General features: G+C 36.9%; 1 protein-coding gene across 1 annotated transcript in view; it reads left to right on the top strand.

Annotated features, from left to right (window-relative positions):
* The first annotated feature begins 1,714 nt into the window (after positions 1–1,714).
* The window catches only part of LOC145675713 (nuclear hormone receptor E75-like), a 228,627-nt gene continuing 206,771 nt past the window's right edge, over positions 1,715–23,570 (top strand). The window contains exon 1 of the mRNA XM_081746328.1: positions 1,715–2,708. Within this exon, the coding sequence (XP_081602454.1) occupies positions 2,555–2,708 (154 nt within the window). The 5' untranslated portion in view covers positions 1,715–2,554. The remainder of the gene's footprint in view (positions 2,709–23,570) is intronic.

Here is a 23,570-nt window from a genome sequence, read left to right as displayed (position 1 = left end):
TCCCACAATTTTATTCGCTCAAGTCTTATTCATTATCAGCCACTTTAATCAATCGCTCGTCCAGGCTCGTATCCACGGGGGTCTAGGGGGCTGCCCCCTAATGTTTTGTTGTCCCCCTAAAATTTCCACGGTAGGCTTGCAAAATAAACTATAATATGGTGATGAACTATAATATGGGTAGGTCTGGCTCCCCTAACTTCTACCGGGTCCCCTACATTTTTCGGCTGGCTACTGGCCTGCGTCCGAGTCATTTAGCACGAGACACAAACGTGGAACATAACATGATAAGAGATGGAAAAACTACTGTAAAGTACGCGTATAATAAAACTTGTCTAATTGACCACCTCTAGGTCGAAAGAACACTCTGTTATTTATACAATTGACCAATTCACAGAGTAATGTTATTTTGTCGTAAGTGTGTTCTTGCCGTTCCCATCCAGTGCAGTAAAAAAAAAAAAAAAAAAAAAAAAAAAAAGATAAGTTGTCCATCAATGTAACTAGAACGCAGATCTATCTGTGGAGGATGACATCCAGAAGTCCTAAAGTGCAGAAGTCCTAAAAGGCAGAAGTCCTAAAAATATGGGCATCAGATCTAAATTTTAGGACTTCTGCACTTTAGGACTTCTGCCGCGATATTATTTTTAGGACTTGTGCCTTTTAGGACTTCTGCCATTTAGGACTTGTGCCTTTATCATTCACTTGCTTTAGTTCTGAAATTCGCCACCATCACGACTGTGGAACCATATAAATATAGACGCGTGTTATTTTCATCTGTAAGTTGGCCATTTACACACATTTCTGTGCAACCAAGGATGGACAACTCACTCGAAGTTTATTTAGACTGGTGGCTCAGTGGTAAAGCGCTTACTTCTGACTCATGGGGTCCCTTGTTTCGATTTCCGGCCAAGTAAGTGTTAAACTAAAAGATTTCATTCTATTTCATTTTTCAAAGTCTATTGAAATGTTATGTAATGTAATGGCCAAGTTATATTTTTTACAAAATAAAATGAAATGAAATTTTTCAGATTTAATTCGCACGGATTTATCGTGTAGACTAACGGAGACAGTGATGATGAGAAATTAGTGAAAATGGAGGAATGACAAATGTGGGAGGGGAGGGGAGAATTCCGAGAAAACTCACGTGCATGGTATTTGTCGACCACACAGCCCACGTGGCGCGAACCGGAATCGAATCAGAGACCCTATATACCAGAGGTGAACGCTCTATCACTGAGACAGCGCTGCCTCCTCCTTGAGCTTTTAGAGAACCGAACGTGAAAATATTTTATTTTTTCTATGAGTTAGTTATTTGATCTATAAAAGGAAAGACAATGTCTTTACTTGAAGTACATCCATGCATTGTTATTTATAGTTTGCCTCTACTTCATAAGGCTGCAATGTTTTTGTTTTGATCCCGTGCTTGGAACTAAGTTCTGGCGAGAGGGGAGCGAGAATAGAGATTTTCATTTACCCACATATATATATAGCTGAAAGGGGAGCGAGCGCAACTGTTTTCATTTTCTGCCGGCAGATGGCAGCGCATGTGGCGGTGGTGGTGGAAATCGATAAGCTGGTCGCTGGGACTGGGTTCAGGATCCGCGTTCAAGGACAAGGTTATAGCCTCTGAAAATTCCCCGCTCGGAAACCAGACCGTGCTGAACTGAGCTGCGTTTTCAGTACGTGCCGCACCGCTTTGTGCCAAGTGGAACCGCACAGTCCCACTCTTGCTCCTAGGTCAGCGAGCATCGGTAGAGGCCGACACACGCTCTGCACCAATTTTTTTAAAAATAGTTGATTCAATGTGAAACTGTATTCAATTAGAAAAACAAAGACAAGTGTTGTAAAAACTGAAATTAAACATTTACAAGAACATTGTTGAGTGTGACAAACCTTAGAACTAGTTCCATCAACAGTGTGTGCGTGACATTTCTGAGCGAATGTGTGTTTTTGTGGTGTCAACCCCCTGAGTGTTGACAATTTTATTGAGAAACTGCGCTAGTGTTAGTACATATATGATTGTATGAAAACTGAAATAACTTTTGGTGACTGTCACAGTTCCTTTTGCCTGGACTGTCATACTTGTTTATGCTTCGTCAGTACGCATGTGGCCAATTGTGAATGAATATGTGAGGTATGTGTGGGTGTCGAAACAAGGACTGTTGATAAATATATATATATACATAATTAAAAACAGTTTCTAATTACCAAGAACAAGAACTCTTGGCGTTAATAAGCCATGGACTAGGATGCTCCAATGTGAGAGTTCCAGCCCCCAAAACACCGAGTGACGCAGTCGCGTTGCGTTTTACAGTATCTACGCACACGCGTAACAATCTGAAAACTAGTGACCAGCGTAAAAGGCTGGGTCACTAGGGTGTCTTGTCCATGCCCCGGCTTTTGTCGGGCGGGGTGTGTTGTGATCGTGAAATAAAGTTACGAAATAAATTGACATTGGTGCGGAGAACTTTCTCTGTTATCTCACAGACTGATTGACTTTGCTTTCTTTTTTTATTATTATTATTGGTTGTGTTGTGAAATTTCTTGTTTGTTTTAAATGGCTACTAAGGACTTCAGAATGCCTTCGGCTCCAATTGTATCATCAACATCATCATCTCCGTCTTCAACGATGCCTCCCCCGCCACCCAAATTTCGAGGTGATCTCAAAGACCGGGGTCAGGAAGAACCTTCAAGTTCCATCCCTGATTTAGGTAAGTCCCTTTCACTTTCTTTCCTTGTTCAAGATTGTTCTCGCATTTCTTTTTCTCTCTCTCTCTCTCTCCTGTGCGAGATTATGGTATACCGCACGTTCACTTTCGTTTCTAGGTCGGGGGAGTGGAATATGAAAACTAACATCACAGAGTCTCTTGTTTTGGAAGCACGTGCCTCCGGTCTCTCCATGTTTATATTGAGATACAATAATACCATTTTTTTTTTTTTTTTTATGTCCCTTTCCAGTTCTTGAGGCATGGACATCCTACTTAAAGTTGAATCCGAAACTCAAAACACCCTACCGGGAATAGAATACGGGACCACTACGAAGGACACTTAAAATTTTTTAAGTTGCCAACTCATGTAACTTGGCTAGGTGCTAAATTTCGCCATATTTCTGTGGAAGTGCAAAAATATAATAATTAAACTGCTAAACAGAACATTAATTATAGTAACGGGTGGTATTGACCATCTGATTATGCCATATATATATATATATATATATATATATATATATATATATATATATATATATATATATATATATATATATATAGGGAGTGTATAGAGCCACGAAAAATATACGCATATTTCATTTCGATTTTACTTTTTTAAATCAAACTTTCACAATGGCCAAATTATGGACTAAATATAATCATAAATGTGCGCATCTTGTTTCCCTAAAAGTGCGTAAGCAAGTGGACAAGTTACAGAGATGGCAAATTTTTACAGGACTTCATGTGTGTTACAGTGTAAGTTTGACATTTTCTGTGGTACCAAGGATGGTCAATTTATATATTTGTTCAAATATATTCTCAGTTTATACGGACATGGTAGAAATGCCTTCAGTTTTGTATTATTTGTTTATTATTCTGTGGTAGCTTCGTTCAGCTGTCTCCATTCATTTTTATTATTGTTCTTATTTTCACAACGAATATTTTTAATGTTGAAATTGTAAGCGGAAAATGGATACAATTACGTCCAAAAATAATGCAATATTTTTCAGTAATACTAACAATAATAAAAAAAGAAAAATAAACACAAGTTTGAAAATGGTATTAGCATTATTTTCCAAATATACAAATAGCAAACTTTAAAATTTTTAAATTTTATGTAAGGACCAATAAAAATATGGGGTTTATGGCATTCAAATTAAGGTTATAGGTAGTATTTTCTTAAACGTAATTTTGCAATATTTTGCGTGAGAAAATGGAGAACCAATTTAGTTGGTGATCTCTTTGATTTGGCCGCTTTACCTTAGAATTAAGTTTGATAGTAAGTTGGCCACTTGTATAAACATGATTTTTTTTTTATTGTATACTAGCAGCGTTCACCCCGCTTCGCTGCGGTCACCCTGGAACGCAATAAACTTTGTTACTTAGATAATTTTTACTTTTTCGCTTTCAAGTGATATGATAAAAACCATAGAAGAATGTTAACATTATATCGCCTGTCATTTATGTTAACCCGCCGAGTGACACGGTCATGTGGGTTGCATATAAATACGGTTAGATTTAGCTATGATGAGCTAACAAAGGATTTGTACGTTATGGACACTTGAATGGTCAATTATCTCAAGACACTGGTAATTAAAAATTAAAGTGATATGATAAAAACCATCTAGGGTCCAAATCCTAATAACCCCCCAAAAATAAAAGAAATTGGTTCAGCCGTATTAGCGTGATGAGGTAACAAAGGATTTGTGCGTTCTCTTTTATATATATAGATAAAGTAAGTTTTCTCTCTCTCTTTCTTTCATTGTATGTTACTTCTTATACCTTCCTGATTTATATAATTACAATTTACTCAAGTGGCCAATATGCTTTACTTAAGAGTTTAGTCAGTCTAAGTTGGCCACCATGGTTTCTGAAACGAAACAAAAAAAAGTCGAACTTACATACCTGGGCAATTTAATGAGTTGTAACCATAACAAATGCATATTTGTTGCTGTTTATTGGAATTTAGCGTCTCTTTGCAGTGTTATGTAGTTTCTGAATGGACTTGCTGATGGTTTTATTTGATACATCCTGAAACTAATATGCACTAGTTGTTGCGCTCGCTGTACGCAGCACGTTAAAATCGTGTTAACTCTTCTATCAGGTCTTATTTCCATTTCGTACTAAAACACAACAATACACTGAGCAAGGCTATGTTGATAATATGTGATAATTGTGTGTTTTGTTACATATTATCTCATAGTCTTGCTCAGTGTTTTGTTGTTGTAGTTAAAATCGTACTGAATTAAGAGCTCCAGTTGTTTACATTTTTAACAAATTTATTTGTTTATTTATTAGTTTCCCGACCAACCAACATGCTGTTATTACATTTCATCTTGTACTAAAACCTATTTTTGAAACAATTAGATCAAACCAATGCAGTTTTTAAGCTGCAATTAAATCACCACAGTAGTTTTTTTTAAAAAAATTGGTATATTGCTTACACGTTAGCGACATCTATTGGCGTTAGGCAGGCAGCACAGGTAGCGGCATACATTAGCGTGATGCACTGAGATGTTTGTCGTTTATAAACGAAATCTTTCAGTTTAACGTCCCTCGATTATGTCCTTTTAGCTAACGGAGACGGATGATTTAGGCAAGTGAATGATGAATTGGTGGAATGAAAAAGTGGGAGGAAAGGGAGTACACGCCACGGGTCCACCACAAAACTTACTTGGCCAGGAATCGAACCAAGGACTGCACTTACGAGAGGTAAACGCTCTACCGCTGAGCTACCATGCACCCTTGATATATGTTAATAATATGTAATCTAACAATAAAATTTTCGGTGTGTAGACCATATATTATTGTTATTTCGCGAGTGAAAGATATCTCATAGTACGTGTTCTTGATTCGTGTTATAATGTGAAGCATAGTCACGCCCATTCTCTGATTTACTTTACAATATCTCAGTACATATGAAAAGAGTGTATTTACACACACACACACACACATGTGTTCAGTAACACTTGTGTTTGTCCCTTGGTTCTATCTCCAGACTAAGTAAACAGTGCATTAGCTTTTATAATATAGCCACGATGATGATGAAAGAAAGGGCGTTAAACTCAGAAAGTAAAATGAAAAGGAAAGAAAAAAAAAAGAAGTAGCTTCGGGAGTCTTCTGTGTCAAATAGTTTTATGATTGCAAATCGATTTTTTTAAAAGTCAATTACAGTAAAGCCTGTAATAATGGCTATCTCTGTAATTTGGCCAGTTTTATTAATTTGGTTACGTTTTTTTCTGGAAAAAAAGAGATGCACTTGTACACTTTGTTACGCATTGCGCCCTACCCGTTGGTCTAGTGGCTAGCGCGCGCCTTTTGTGTATATGGACATGATAATCTTTCAGTTTTACGTCGCACCACTATGTCGTGTAGGCTAAAGAAAACGGTGATGATGACAACTTAAAAGAAGTGGTTGAATGAAGAAAGTGGGAGGAAACAGAAGAATCCCAAGAAAATCCACACACATGATGATTTCTAACCACAAACCGCACTTGGTGAAAGCTGGGATCGAACCAGGGACTTTACACACCGTCACTGAGCCACTGCGTCTCCACATTTGGCCCCCAGATTTGCTTCTGTTTATGAGAGCGTTGAGCACAGGACAGGATTTGGATTCCACCTAAAACTGTAAGTCTGTCTCATATAGCTTCGGTTGGGAAAATGGTAGCTCAATGGTAGAATGCTCACTTCTAGTGGGAAGATACCTGGTTCCATCCCAGGTCGTGTGAGTTTGGGGTGGACAACATCGTGCCCATAGTTTTTCTCATTGTTCTCCTGTTTTCTCCCACTCTCGCATTCCACCAGTTATTTTCATAATTATTCACTTTTATGGATCATCTGTTTCCTTTACCCTACAAGGCACGTAAAACTGAAATATTTCATTTTTCGTTTATAATTGAAGAATTTCTTCACAACTTTCATAAGTTTAAAAGGAATTTTCTATATTTAGATTATAATAATAGTTTTTCAGTATTTAAATTTGTTCCTTATCCTAACTTATTTTGTGGTGAACAACTTCAATTAAAGCTCACTGTCAAAAGGTCCTTGGTTCGATCCTGTCTCGCGCCAAGTGAACTTTGTGGTGGACAAGCACCGTGTGCGTGGTTTTCTCGAGGTCCTCCCGTTTCCTCCCACTTTTTTCATTCCATCGTTTCATTAATTTCTCATCATCACCGTCTCCTTTAACCTAGCCGGCATAACCGTGGGATGTATACCTTAAAGATTTCATTTTTTTTTTTTCACTGTCAAAAGACCTCGACAATTCGATCTTGCATAACGTGGAGTTTCCTTGTTCGATTTGTTTTGTTGTAATGATTTAAAAAATAGGCTAGTTGGAACTCTGACCTTTTAAAGAATTCAAAATAAATGGGGCAATTGATATATTTTAATTTAGAGCCAAAGTATTACAATTTCCTGCGTGCAGTTGCCAGAATATCGGCTTCTAAAGAAGATAGGTAATCAAGATTAAAAAAAAAAAAAAAAAAAACCAAGACAGAAGACTGTATATTACATTAACAATAATAATTTTGAAAAATATTCACACGACACAATATTAACCATATAAATTTACATTTCATTCATTTGATACCGGAAAGAATATTATAATAAGCAGTGTGACTCATTCGGCGTTTAGGTGAGCGAGAAGGATAGTGTGTGTGTGTTAATAAAACGCGTGCAATCGGTAGTTCGTTGGAGGTAAATATGATTGATTTAATGGCGTCTGTTTAGTAGTATATCGATTGGCTGGAGTTATGCTTCTTTTTAAGACATATTTCCATGCGGGGGTGGGTGATACGTGTAGCGTACATCGCGACATAGTGCGGGGGGAGAAAACATGAAATTTTCGGTATCGATCAGACTGATGGGAGAGGGCGTTTTTGTGCGTAGCTAGGGGCTTGTCTGTGCGTTATGGAACATTGCGTGAGTCTTTTCTGTCGCTCCTATAACTGCGAGACATGGACTCACCCTGTCTCCCCCTTTTCACCTCCCTCCAAGAAGAAGAGAGGAACTTGGAAGTGCTGGCGCTCCATTCGACTCCGCTTCTGTGCAGTTGGCGAGGTCGCTGTGTGTGTGTGTCTCGTCTTGAGGGAAATGACCTACTGAGTTCTAGGTCATTGCCACAATGTGGCGCTCGCTCGACCCCTTTTACCTCCCAACAAAACAAGCAGTCCTGCCTAAAGCGCCCTTTCCCTTTCGATGCAAGAATCCCACTTATATACCGCCCCCTTTGGCCTTTTCAAATTCTCCCGGTGCGGCGAGTATTTTGGATTGGGAACTGAAATTAGAAATTAAAAAAAAAAAAAAAAAAAAAAAAAAAAAACCGGCGCGCTGACTGTGTAAAGGAGGAAGAGGGAGCATTGGGCTTCTGCAGATGTAACGCACGCATAAACTCACGCAACAAAACAGGGTGACCACACCTGTGACGTGCTGAACAAAAGAAATACGACCGGCAGCTGCGGACAAGAGCGACGCAAACCAGATTTCATTCTCGTATCTTCCTCCCCCACCCGGCTACAGGATTCGGCTCAGGCCATTTGGCCCTTTTGTTATGATCGGGTGGGGTTATGGTGGGTATGCTCTAGATTTGATGTCTATTGCATTCTTCCAGATGCGTTGGTGCAAACGCATTCCTTGCAGTTGCAAAATGCACTTGAGAACGTGCCATAGACACGTTTTTCCTCTTGTAGCGTATATATAGGGATGTGGGCTAAATGTATCCTCCCCTGTTTCTACAGTAGGGGATCTTCCACCTGGGAGAAATAAAAATACGACTTAGCTGAGAGCTAGTGAAAGACTGCTCCTAGTTGACTGATGTGTGGTCAGCACATATGATCCTAATTCACTTAAACCAACAGTGCTCAACCTCGGGTACGCGATTTCTTAGGGGTACGTAAAATTTAAAATAGTATAGTTCTATTGATTATCATGGTTCTATGAAATTTATAGTATATTTTTTCTGTTTATAGTAAAACTGGGCTATTTAGTTAATAAGTAACCAATTATGTATTGTATTTTATATAGTTACCTTCACCTATACAATTTGCGTTAAGAACAACTTAAGTCGGGAGGTGGGTAGATACTTGAATGAGAAAGTAACATTAGGTGCACGCGGGAAAAAAAAAGTTGAATATTACTGCATTAAACTATTTTCATTGTCGTTGGTGTTCGTGTGTTTATTTAAGTTTAGAGTTGGTGCTACAGATTAAAGTGTTATCCGAACGAGTATAATGCGCTTAATTAATTATTTTTAATGTTGTTCCACCGGGAATCGAACTGGATGCCTACTGCTGAAAGGCACGCGACCTTATCGCTGCACCAGAGAGAAAAACAGTCTTCATTTTTTTTTAAAGAAGTGTTTAGGTTGTATTTTCTGGAATCGATTAAAGCAGTGATAGTCAAACTATAGCCCGCTGGCCAGATGTGGCCCCCTGAAAGATTGTATCCGGCCTGTGACACGATTCCTAATTTGACAAATGAAAAGTAGAAAAGAGTTAACTTCGACAGTGTTTTATCAGAAACAGTCTGACAGATGAGCACTTAATTTCATTGAATCCCAGTTGAAACTAGATTATGAGAAACTTCAGTCATTTTTTAATAGGGTTTATTATTACAAGAATTTTATAAAATGTACTATTGTTGTTCATATTAAAATATTAGCTGAGCCTGCAGTCTCTATACAATGCATCATTCACATATGAACATGAATCTCCTTGTCATTCCTTACATGTGTACATGTCCCTTTACAGACATAAGTGAAACGCGTCTTGATAAAAAATCGGCATGGGGTACCATAAAGGGGATATTTTTTTGATTATTTTTTTCAATATCTCGCACCGTTTGCAAGATTTGAGCCTACTTCCGGTTGAAGTTTCTAATTCATGTATGATCAGTGTTTTCTTTCTTCTTGCAGATAATACGCAAATACATTACACACACAATTAATTATAATGTTACTGATGTATGGTATTCATTGGGCAAAACACTCCAAACAATAAAGATTCATCTTAGACTAGAGAACAGGTTATCCTTCGTTCTCCATTATCATTTGGCCGGCTGGAGCACATGTGGTTCGGATTCCACTTTAATTCAAAATCCAAAATCTATCATCATTTGGGCATGAAACAAATGCCTGAGACATATATTACTCTTGTATACAATGTATAACTCATAGGATATGTTGCTTTAAAAAAAAATCAGCATTTCCATTGTACCTCTAAAAATGTAATAAAGAAACAATGGCCATTTTTTTTTTTAATATTCAATTAAAACTGGACAGTCTACACAAAATTTGGAATCGATCAGTGAAAACGGCTCGTTTCTAGCACTTGTAGTTTTCGAGATCTCATTGTCGAAAGGATTGGAGACAAACATATACTTTTCTTTGGAGACAAACATATACGCTTAACATTTTAATATATAGATATTGGCCCGCGTAATGTTTTTCTTTCTTTTTTTTTCCCTTTGGTCCTTCACTAAAACAATTTGCCCACCACTGGTTTAAACTGCCATAGTTTCCAACTGCAAAAAAAAAAAAAAAAAAAAAACAACTAATTTTTCTTACATCCATCTAACTCTGTCAGGAGGCGATGAGGGCGCGGTGGCTCAGTGGTAGAGCGTTCACCTCCGGTGCTTGGGGTCCCTGGCTCGATCCCAGCTCGCGCCGTGTGGACTTTGTGGTGGACAAACACCGTGGGTTTTCTTGGGGTTCTCCCGTTTCCTCCCACTTTCTTCATTCCACCATTTCATTCATTTCTCATCATCACCCTCTCATTTAGCCTAACCGGCATAATCGTGGGACGTAAAACTCAAAGATTTCATTTCATTTCATTTCTGTCAGGAGGAGAGGGAAATATAATAAAACTTTCGACGGGGATTATTATTTATATGAAATACAAGGAAAGAATGTAGGAATGGGAGAGTGAACAAGAAGCCTGACCTTTGTGAAGGATATATAATTAACCCTGCATGACGATAAAAAGATTGCAAAGCAAGACGTTTGAACGTTGTGAATACCCCGGAAGTGTCTGTGAAGCAGCACACGAATGGCTGACAGGCTCCGTAGAGATACGATTTCTTTCTCTCTCTTTCTTTCTAAGTTTACAGAATGTTGCACTAATGAGCACAGCACGTGCCAATTAGCTCATTTCAATTTATTTCATTCTATCCTTGTTTTTTTTTTTTTTTAATTCTAGTAGTTACACAAATGATAATATCAAAATTTCACTATTATATAATTCTAGTTTTTTTGGGGAGGGGTTAAGGGGGGGACTTTTTTAAAGTTCACACCTATCCCAGTCTACACACTTCATTGAGCTGAACAAAATTATGTAAATCCTCATGCGTAGTTTTCTGCTGTGAAAATTGGTTCCATCGGGATTTTTTTTTAAAAAAAAAAAAGAAAAAGAAATATCTAGTTTTAGGTCCCATGATTATGGTTAGACAATGTGGGCTACATTAACAATTTCAATAACACTGATGGGTTAATAAACTAAAGCATGTGACAAACATCTTGGCATTTCGGCTAAACGAATAAAACGTAAGCTCTGGCGCGACGTTGCCAAGTGGTAAAGGGGTGTGGCTATGGCTAAGCAGACAAACTACAGCGCGATCAGATGACAGTGGATAGACGTGGGATGTGTACAAAATAAACGTGGCAATACCGCTGGCCTCTCATTTGCTAGCAGCATTTAAAGTGAACTTGGAGCGCCGCCTTCAAATGCCAAGATGTTTGTCACGCCGTTTATATCATGGTATTTTTGAACTGTTTTATTCAATGTTTCCATGTGTCCACCCAATCTCATTCGTAATAGAAAGCGTAATTCTTTTACAAGTGGCTAGCTCTTGAGAAAGTTTTTTTTATATTGAGTGTTTAAATTTTGAAGAGAATTCGGGCCACAACCAAGAGCCAAACATAACCCGCGGGCCATGCGTTGAAGACCTCTGCCTTAAGACTTAAGGAGACGGGTGACTTATATGCTTTGGGATTGAATCACGGACCCTTCACACCAGAGGTGAGCGCTTCATTCTATCTCGGAGAGAGCACGATGGCTTAATAGTATAGCGCTTACCTCGGTGCGTGGAGTCCCTGGTTCGATCCTTCGGCCAAGTAAGTTTGTGGTGGACAGCATCGTGTCCTTGGGTTTTCTCGCGGTACTTCTATTTCCTCCCACTTTCTCATTCCACCAATTCTTCCATCATCATTCCCTTGCTTTAATGATTGTCTCCCTTAGCCTAAAGGCATAATTGTGGGACGTTAAACTGAAATATTTTAATTTTTCCCATATGGAAATTTGTTGTTAAAATAATAATAATAGTAATAATAATAATAATAATAATAATAGTGTATATGTAAGCTGTGTTGCTTGTGGTGTAGGAAATAATGTATCTACTGTTCTGAAGGGTGGATATTATTTACAAGAGGGTGTAAACCCTTCGACATTTTAGTTGAAATTAACTGAGGCAATATGCATTTGGACCATTTAGTCAGCCCTCCTGAAACGTCTCATTTCAGGTCTTGTAAATCAAATTTACGACTTGGTTGATCAGGAGTTTTCTTTACAATGTATGAATTATGATGGAGAGTCTCTCTCTCTCGCTCTTCCGGAGTGAATGTGATGTTGAAGCCGGTTGTTTGATGGCTGTCGTAATTCGTGTAATGAAAGGGGTTGAAACGCCTCCTCCTATTTTGCGGTTACGACACAATTCCATTATTTATCTCAAAGCTTGATGAGTGTTTGCTGGGATAAAGAAGAGGGGGAGATACTCGATCATAAAATTTACTGGGGGAGGGGATGAATCAAAGGTGGATGCTTTATACATACGTACATGCTCTTTTCTATAGCACGAATAAAAAAATATATGTGAAAATGGCATGGTTTGCAACATATTATTTTACAAATTAATTTACTTCTAATGTACATTTAATGATAATACGAGTACACACTCATTCGTGGGTTTAAGGTAGAAACCTGCACGGGCCGGGCTTGGGCGAGCCGACTGTTATTTCTTTGGGCCGGGCCGACACTGATTTCTCTTCAGGTCGGGCCGGGCTGGGGCCAATTAATTGCAAATTCTTTAATAATTATTGACTTTCGTTAAACGATAATTAGAATAAAGGCAAACGTTGAAGAAGTGTGCCCGTGAAAAATGTTACAAAATGAAATTTTTAAAATTTATCGGGCCCGGGCCGGGCTTGGGCCAAGAATTAAAAAAAACTTATCGGGCCGGGCCGGGCTCGGACCGGAAATCTCCAAAACTTTTCGGGCCCGGGCTGGATTGGGCTCGGGTCGAAAAATTCGGCCCGTGCAGGTCTCTAGTTTAAGGACTTCGAAAGCAACAAACATATCTAGAGCATCAGTTCAGTTTAAAAATTCTTTTTTTTTTTTTTAAGCTAAAATTAATGAGTTTAATGTATTATAATCTAATATATAAAAATTAAAGTAACTATGTTTGTGGCTTCATATCTCCTGAAACACACGACCAATCTCCGTCAAGTTTTTGAGGGGATGTCCGGATCCGGTGAATCCCCGGGGGGTGCACCCCTGACTAGCAAAATCTCCGTTTTAAAAACAGGAAGAATAACATTTATGAAAAAAAAATATTTGAACGGTATTTGTCTTTTTTTTTTTTTTTTTTTTTTTAGGGGGTTTAAAATACTTGTTTACGCAATTTCAGTTTTACTGAAGTTACATAAATGCTCACCTCCGTTTCTCTTTCAGGAGCCAAATTTTCTAAAACTCCATTTTATCGTTAGGCAAGGGTACATGGAGATCATCTACACAACATTTCAAGGTTTAACGCGTAATAGTTTCCAAGTCCCATTTTTTGCCCCCCTACAAGGGTCGCATCTCGCAAGATTCCGACTTATTTGCAGTCTAGGATGCAGGGAAAAATTATTTCAACAAAATTTCAAAATTCTACTCGTAATTTCGTAGATCTAGAGAAAGAAGAAAAAACTATCAAGCGTCTTTTTTTTTAACAAGTCGCATCTTGCAAAATCCCGTCTTATAGGCTATAACGCCTAAAATGCAAGGAGATTAATTATACAAAATTTTAATCTTGAACGCCTAATAATTTCAGATATGGTGAATGGCATCGATCCTTTAAGGTCCCCTTTTTTCTTGGAGGTCATATTCAGCAAAATCCAGTTTTGTCTTTAAAAATGAAATGAAATCTTTGAGTTTAACGTCCGACGATTATGCTTTTTAGGCTAAGGGAGACGATGGTTTAGGCAAGTGCATGATGATGAAGTACGAGGAAACGGGAGTACCCCGAGAAAACCCATAAACACAATGTTTCATAGCCTACCACAAACTTACTATAGTGCTGCCAAAATGTCTTGAGCCGTGGCAAAAAATGCAAACTAAAGCTCACACCCTCGACATACGCGTTGAGCCAATAAGGGTTCATCTGTTGGTAAGCGAGAAAGCCTTGCAGCTGTCTACACCAAAGGGAGTGGAATTCCTTTAGTCGATAGCAGCGCTTGGAAATGAAGACTAGGCGTCAAGTCAATGTGCTATATTTTTAGCCGGGGATCCCACACACCAGGAAGAACCCCACACACCAGAGGTAAGCACTCTACCACTAAGCCACCATCCATCTTTTCTAGTCCTGCCTACAGTCTAGGGTCCAAGTTTAATATTAAAACCGAATTTCGAGGTTCTAGACTAATAATCTCGGAGATGTGTTGATGAGTGAATCCGTGACTGGTCCAGCAGATATACTCTTTTTATATACAGTATATGGACTATTAAGTGTTCCTGTTATTTACATAGGAAAAGTAAGGTTTGATTTAATACCACAATTGAGCAGTTTGATGTAATAAGGGCGTAAGCGAGTTTACGCCTTTTTTTTTTTTTTTTTTTTTTGCATCAAACGCATTTGTGGCTTTTGCCATGATTGTTTACTCTCCTGGTAACATTTCAATTCAATATCAGAATAAAAGGCTGCATATTACATTGTTTTATGTAAGAAAAAAAAACTACTTAAATTTTCAACATCGTTTTTCTCCACCTGCATGTTTCAGACTTACGCTCTTATTGCATCAAACTTCTCAATTACGTTCTTACGTGTGTGTGGTTGTTCATTATGCATTATCAGAAAACTTCTGTCGGGACGAGTGATTGAAGAAGATGGCAGCACGCAGAGACCTCGAGTGACCCTCCACTCCCTTTTCTTTCTTGTACAGTATCTTAGATATCAAGAAACGCAGAAAACACGCGTTTAATCGTATTAAGTGAAAATTCTGAATACCAAGTTTCGTTTCCCTAAACCTAAGAGATTCCGAGATATGGCAATTTTAATGAATACCTCCACCCATTTTTCTTCCCATCTAGGTCAAATATATTGTTTTTAACGCTAAAACATTTTTGGTTATTATAAAATGAAAAGTTTAAATATCAAATTTTATATCTCTTTTCAGACATTCTGCGATTTGGACATTTTATTATTGATATAATAATTACAAGCCCCCTTTCGCCCCCTTTCACCTCAAATTTCCAAAAATTCTTCCTTAGAGGTACCTTACGTCGTATGTACTATCCAAATTTCATATTTCTAGCTTAAGGAGTTTGGCCTGGGGGTTGATCAGTCAGTTAATCATGAGTTGTTTTTTCTTTTATGTAGAGAGAATACGCAGATAAATTTTAAGATGTAGTGGCCGAAATTATCAATTTTTTTAGTAATTAAATAAATCAGAAACTTATCTACGGTATCTCGATAGAAAATGTTCATGTTATGCAAGTTATAACCTACAGATAAAAGTGGCCAAATTTAGAAGCTGGCCAATTTGACAGCACTTAGTATATTTGTCTTCGTCGGTATCTACGGTGCCTGGATTTGCAAACTCGAACCTTCAGAACCCGTGTTCAACGAACCTCAAACTCATTCTGCAAATACTTTTTAGTTTAGAGAGTGCGAAGTCGAAATTTTCTAGTAGCATTTTTTCAAAAAAATCTACTTCAGCAAGATTTTATCCAAGATCAACGTACCTTCTGAGTTACTTAAGAACTATTATATAACCACTGTGAAACGACAAAGCATTTATTTGAATGTTTCTTAACATCTAACGCACAAGGTCACAAATAAACTGAACTGACCTTGTACAAGCAGTTTTTATTGTATTTGTGCTGACAATGTATCTATGTATTCGTATCTATCAGACAAGAAATTGGAAGAATTTTTCTCATTTGTCCTCCAGAGGCCAGTGTCCTGGCTGGCTGAGAATACTCGTTGGTATCCCAGAGTTCCGTCAGGATGTGCCCTCGAAGTCGTTAAGGGTCGCTGACTTGGGCTTCCTTTTTTTTCTTTCTTCTCTCTCTCTCATTTGAAACGATCATGACACAGCTGTTAATGAACTTCTGATTTCAATTTGAAATTAATTAGATAAAAATAGATAACTTAAATCTGAATGAAATATTATGAAATAATAAAATACTGAATAACACAATATTTTTTTAAAATATTATTTTATTTGTTGCAATAGTTGCCATTAAGTCGTACCAAAACTAGAAGGTATTTTTAACAAGAATTTAAGGAATGATAATTAAAAAAATGGATCAAACGATTGCAATCTTGTTCAATAATTAGTTTTTGAAGCAGGGGCCACAAAATTTTTAAACGATCCCTAAATCGAGTTTTCATATTTTCTACGGAATAAGCACATCATACTGAGTTTCGGTTTGGTTATATTATATGTAGTTCTCCAGTTATAAGGCGTACAAGAAAATTTTAGATTGAAATATATACCTACTGGAGTTTTTGGATCAGGGACCACAAAATTTTTGAACGGCCCCAAAATCGAGTTTTCGTTTGTCTTTTTTTTTTTAATAAGCACATCATACTGAGTTAAGTGATAATTTGGGTTTGGCTACGCTATATGTGGTTCTCCAGATATAAGGCCTACAAGAAAATTTTTGCCTGAAATAGATATATTGGATCTTTTGATCCAAAATAATTACTTCGTTTAGTTTTATTTCGAAGCAATAGAATAAGGTTTAACCATCTTCCTAAACAAAATCATCAGGTTAAAACTTCCTCAAAATCGAAAATAATCTGGTCAAAAAATTATTCCAAGACAAATGCTATCAAGTTTAAACTTTCTCCAAAATAAACGCTTTTAGATTGAATATTCTTCCAAAACAAAAATGATCCTGGTGAAATTTGTTTTAAAGCAGACTGTTTCATGTTGAATGTTCTAAAATATTTTTTAAAAAATCATCTTCGTGAACAAAATTTTTCCAAATTGAAATTCGAGAATAAAATTCCTTTAAAAAAAATGAAAATCTATCAAAACAAAACCTTATCAGATCGAAATTTATTCCAAAAAAGAAAGTCGGATTGAAACTTCGAAAATAATAATTTTAAAAACTATTAAATTTGAATTTTCCTCAAATTAAAACTACCAGGCTGAACCTTCCTCCAAAAACTATTAAATTTGAATTTTCCTCAAATTAAAACTACCAGGCTGAACCTTCCTCCAAAAACTATTAAATTTGAATTTTTTTCAAATTAAAACAACCAGGATGAACCTTCCTCCAAAAACTATTAAATTTGAATTTTCCTCAAATTAAAACTACCAGGCTGAACCTTCCTCCAAAAAACTATTAAATTTGAATTTTCCTCAAAGCTACCAGGCTGAACCTTCCTCCAAAAAACTATTAAATTTGAATTTTCTTCAAATTAAAACTACCAGGCTGACCCTTCCTCCAAAAACTATTAAATTTGAATTTTCCTCAAATTAAAACTACCAGGTTGAAACTTCCTCCAAAAACTATTAAATTTGAATTTTCCTCAAATTAAAACTACCAGGCTGAACCTTCCTCCAAAAACTGTTAAATTTGAATTTTCCTCAAATTAAAACTACCAGGCTGAACCTTCCTCCAAAAAACTATTAAATTTGAATTTTCTTTAAATTAAAACTACCAGGCTGAACCTTCCTCCAAAAAACTATTAAATTTGAATTTTCTTTAAATTAAAACTACCAGGCTGAACCTTCCTCCAAAAAACTATTAAATTTGAATTTTCTTTAAATTAAAACTACCAGGCTGAACCTTCCTCCAAAAAACTATTAAATTTGAATTTTCTTTAAATTAAAACTACCAGGCTGAACCTTCCTCCAAAAAACTATTAAATTTGAATTTTCTTTAAATTAAAACTACCAGGCTGAACCTTCCTCCAAAAAACTATTAAATTTGAATTTTCCTCAAATTAAAACTACCAGGCTGAACCTTCCCCCCAAAAAAACTATTAAATTTGAATTTTCTTTAAATTAAAACTACCAGGCTGAACCTTCCTCGAAAATAAAATCAATCAGAATGAAACTTCTTCCAAAATCAGAGATATCAGGTTTAAACTTCATTCAAAATGAAAACTTTTATTTTATTTTATTTTTTTAGTAGGTTGAATATTCTTCCAAAACGAGAACAGTCCGATGGCACATTTTCCAAAATAAAATTAATAAGACTTTCGAAACACAAAGTTTGAGTTTGGGAAATCTCATAAAAATTATGATAGTAGTAAAAATATTTAAGTGTTCTTCCCAAATAGAACTATCAAGAAAAGATTTCTTCCAAAATAAAAATATAGGATCGAAACTTTTTTTCTAAATTAAAATTTATAAGATTGAAGCTTCTTTTAAAACAAAAAAGTTTGAGGCAGAAGCTTCTAAAGTAAAAACTAGTAGATTTGAATTTTCCTCAAAAACGAAAATTATTAGAATGAAACTTTTTTCCAAAATGGAACTCAGAATGAAACTGCTAACGCAAAAGCTTCTTGTTTCAATTCAGTGATTATTATTATTATTATTATTATTATTATTATTATTATTATTATTATTATTATTATTATTATTATTATTATTATTATTATTATTATTATTTTACTAATTCTTATAGAAATTTCACTAATATTTATATGGACAATTTCTGTTGCTCTCTGAAAGGAATGCAATCTTTTGTTTAAATTCTTATAAAATTTCATCAAAATTTAAGAGATATGTTTCTAACTAAAATCTTATTTAAAAAAAAAAAAAACTCGTAAAAATCTAGAAGCAATGTTTTGCTGAATTTTCTTAGGAAAAAAATTAAATATAGGACATCCTTTTCCTAAATTGATGTACAAAACACTAAAATTTATGGTCAGTTTTACAAAATGTTTACTTTTTTTTTTGTTGTTGTTGTAACAGAACAGAAGTCAATGGACGTATTATATCTATTTAACTACTAGAAATTACAACCTTCTTGGTTTTCTTTATTTGTCAATGGTCTGTAGCAATTTGTACTCTTCCTTAACTGTACTTAAGATGAATCTATGTAAAAGGAAGGAAAGAAGTCTACCAGGGGTGCCCAGTCTAACCTAACCTCGCTCAAACTCACGCTCATGATATCGATCCGATATATCACGCTTATTCACCTTCGCATTCACATTATTTCGACATCACGCTCACTCGATCTTATGGTATCATCAATCGATATCACGTCCATATCATCAAATCGACATCAGACGCATACTATCAATAAGATATCAAGCTCACTCGGTCTTACACTCGTATCATCAATCCGACATGACACTCATATCATCGACCTGACATCAAGCTATTCGCTCTTACACTCATGCCCTCAATCCGACATGACACTCATACCATCGATCTGACATGAAGCTCACCCGGTCTTACTCACACCATGAATCCGACATGACACTGATACCATCAATCTGACATGAAGCTCACTGTCTTACACTCATACCATGAATCCGACATGACACTGATACCATGAATCTGACATGAAGCTCACTCGATGTTATACCATCAATCCGACAAAACAACTCATACTATTAATCCGACATCAGACTGAGAACATCAGTTCAACATCACAGTTACATAATGATTTATAACGACCTCATGAGTTCGAACACATATGAGGTCGACATAAAATGTGTTCTACCAATGTCACATCTTCATTAACAATCCCCAAAGAAAATGCCATTTGTTTCTTTATTTCTGATTGCTTCCAACGAAATTCATCATTTCTTGGCTTTATTCTATTTTAGTAGTACAAGGTCACAGCAGTCTGTCTGTCTGGGTTCCATTTTGTTTTGGGTTTTAACAGGGAGGAGTGAGAAAGAAAGATGACGAAGCTTCAAGAGTCACACACTTATGTTTCATACGTCTCTGAATGTACAGTATGTATGTATGAGTGTGTGTGTTCTGTTCTTGTAACATTGCCAGCATTCAAATACGAAAAATTAGTGACGTTTATGAGTTTTGTTACATCGTTCGTCTGGTGATTTTTTTTAAGCTGTTCGTATTATCCTTTGGATACCTTCTTCCAGACAAAACAACCCTCTTTTACGGTTGCCAGTGACCTTTTATCCCCTATTCTTGCTGATGACCTTTACTGACAAATATCGCACACAAATTCAATGTTATTTGCGTTAGTTTGAAGGAGGAAAAAATTGTTCAATAATCAGATATTCTAGAATTAATTGATATATTTCATAAGCTAAATAAGATGATATGGCTGAGTGGAAATTCTCATGCTTAATTTTTGAGTAATTCGAAAAAAATGAAGTTTTTTCTAAACCTAAAACTTGATGCACGATAACCATGCCAGATATTGAGATAAAACTGGTATTTAAATGTAATATACGAGGTTTGTTCGTAAAGTATTGAGACTGGGTCTGGTAAAAAGAATTTATTGATCCGATCGGTACATATTGTTAAAATTCTTCAAAATAGTCTCCTTGGGTGTGGATATACCGCTGCCAACGCGATTCCCACACTGGAAAGACTCCCTGGAAGTCAGCTGCCGTGACCTCTTTCAAAGACTCTGTAACAGCCCGTTGGATGGAGGCAGTATCGTCGAAACGGTGACCTTTCAGGCTTCTCTTGAGCTTTGGAAACAGAAAAAAAAAAAAAGTCTGGTGGGCTCATATCGGGGTTGTAGGACTACAATGATTGCGGTAAGGTTGCAGTGTGGGCTGAAGCGGTGTCGTGGTGCAGCTTCCAGCAATCGGCAATCTCCGGTCGTTTCCGGTTGATGGCTCTGTGCAAGCACGCCAAGGACTTCTTTGTAGAAAACGGCGTGTCACGTTTTCCGGCCGTCACAAACACTCAAAATGGACACCGTAGTGTAGTGGTTAGAGCATTGGATTCATATCCGCGTGGTGTCCCGGGTTCGATTCCCGGCCGGTGCTTCCACAATTTTCGGCGTCCACCCAGGGTCGTGAGGTAAACTGGAGAGTCACGTGAATAAAAGTCGTGATTGTTACTAGGTCTACAAAGCTCCCAATACGCCGGTTAGTGATAGGGTGACTTGTTCGTTGCTTAGTTCCACCAGTCGCTAACAGATGGCGTAGGAGCGGATCAGGCCCACAAATCGGACCGTTAGGCCAAGTGTTTTATTTATTTATTTATTTATTTGAACAAACACTCGAAAAACAGCTTTTGTGCCATGCGCGATCCTCAGTGCCATCACAAATCTCTCCGCCAGGGAGCGTGCTGCTTGCGACTGGAGCACCACGCGGCGGCCAAACTCATTACTTTACGGATGAACCGTACATACTAATCAAGTTTTACATTATGGCACCTGCAACACACAGCATAGCTAATGAGATATAGCCCTACATTAGATTAGCTCTTGAGCTTTAATTTTTTTATTATATTGTCTAAAGAAAATATGAATCAATAGATGATATTGGGCTGAACACAATGAATAAATTTTCATCTAATTTTTATGGCACTAAAAGTTTGTTGCGTTTGCCACTTTCATGTAGTTGATATTTTCTTAAAAAAAAAATACTTATCTACAAAAGTTGATCTATGTGTGTATGTTCCAACATAACTCTGGAACGCCTGGGGCAATTGTAACCTCGCCTGGCACACTTAGATATTACTTACATCCTGGTAAAGAAACTCCAAGTTCAACCTCATGTGAATATAAAACTCTCGTAGTGTACCTGGGGAGATTTGGAAGCGGTGACATAAAAAGATCGGAAACGAGCAATATTAATGTCGAATCCATAGTTTTCTCGGGGCCCCTAAGTTGATTGGTGACAGTTCCGATGCCTTCTAAGTCCAAGTTTAGTTCCCATTGGCCCTAAGACCCTTTAGCACACTTAAAAAGAGGAGTAGAATGAAATGTCATGAAAATGATCGAAAACGACCGATATTCGTGTCGAATTCATCGTTTTCGGGGTCGCTGATGTGAATAGTGACATTCCTAATGACGCTTGAGTTCAAGTTCAGCCCCCCATTAGCACCCTTGGGGGTAGTGGGAGGTTGTGACATAAAAATGATAATCCCTGAGGGGAGTTAAATAATGACATATAAAAGTAATTGAAAACAACCAGTACTACTATCGATTCTGTAGTATTTTGGGTCCCTAAGTTTATTGGTGACAGTTCCGGCGCTCCTTAAAAAGTTCAGTTCCCAGTGGGGGGTAAGACCCTCCTAGTACTGTAGGAGGAGTGGGAGGGGTGACTTATAAAATGATCGAAAATTACCAATAGTAGTCTCGAATCCATTGTTTTCAGTGTCGGTGAGATGAATTGTGACCCTGCTGATGCCGTTCAAGTGGAAATTCAACATCATGAGCAGCCGTCGGAAAGGGGGAGGAGGAGGGTGACAGTAAAATAATCGGAAACGACTGATATTAACTACCGCACCCTACTTTATTTTTTAAAACCACGATTACCAAAGCTTTGTATTTAACAATACTCAATGAAACTTTGTTTTCTAAAATTCAAATGTGTTGAGTAATACGAGACAAAGGAAACAGACAGAAAAATCTAATGGTGTTGATCGCCCATGTAGTCTGTCCCTATAATAATAATAATAATAATAATAATAATAATAATAATAATAATAATAATAATAATAATAATAATAATAATAATAATAATAATAATAATACATGGTGGCTCAGTGGTAGAGCACGCACTTCTCCTGCGAAGGATCCCTGATTTTATCCCAGAACACAGTGGCGTACTTAGGATTTTGTTTCGGGGGGGGGGTGCTATGCACAACACGCGATCAAGCACTTATATTTTTCCTTTTGGGTGCAGACAAATTTTAATGAAGTTGTGCATATAACAAATTTATTTCGGGGGGGGGGGGGCTTGAGTCCGATAGACACACCCGTAAATACACCACTGCCAGAACATGTTAGTTTGTCTTGGACAGCATCATATTAGTGAGTTTTCTTAGGGTTTTCCAGTATTTCTCCCAGTGGCGGATCCAGGCCAGGGCCTAGCCCCCCAATTTTTTCAGTGACAAAAATACTTTAAGCTATTATTTATACAATATACCTATCGTACTCTGGGTACTGGTCGCCCCCCAGTTTTTATTTTCTAGATCCGCCACTGTTTCCTCCTACGTTCTGATTGTGCTATTTCTTTCATAAGCATTTATTTTCACGTTTACAGATCATAATCGTGAAACATAAACCTTAACAATTTCATTTCGTTTTCAAATTATAAAATCTGTCTTTCAAGAACGCATATTTAAAATTTATTTGTGTTTGCAGGACGTTAGATGTATTAAATTTTGCAAGTTTTATCCAATTTGGACAATTTTTGAAGGTCATGCCCCCTACCCCCTTTGTGTGTGCAAATTATTATTATTATTATTATTATTTTATTATTATTGCGTTTTACTAGCAGGCCGAAAAGCTATGAATCCTGGAAGTTTGGTTCCAATCGCTCAACTCCTTCTAGGGTAGACACAAGAGTCGAACCATAGGATTTTTTTAAGGGGGAATATGCCCCTCTGCTCCCTCTGAATAGGGATGGATTTTTTTTTTTTTAATATTTATGTTCCCAAGACGTTAGATAGAATATATTTTGTAAGTTTTATCCCATTTGGAC

Source organism: Thermobia domestica, chromosome 18, assembly GCF_964235325.1.
Source record: "Thermobia domestica chromosome 18, izTheDome1.hap1.1, whole genome shotgun sequence".
In the NCBI taxonomy this organism is placed as follows: Eukaryota; Metazoa; Arthropoda; class Insecta; order Zygentoma; family Lepismatidae; genus Thermobia; species Thermobia domestica.
This window is presented reverse-complemented; position numbering and strand designations above follow the sequence as displayed.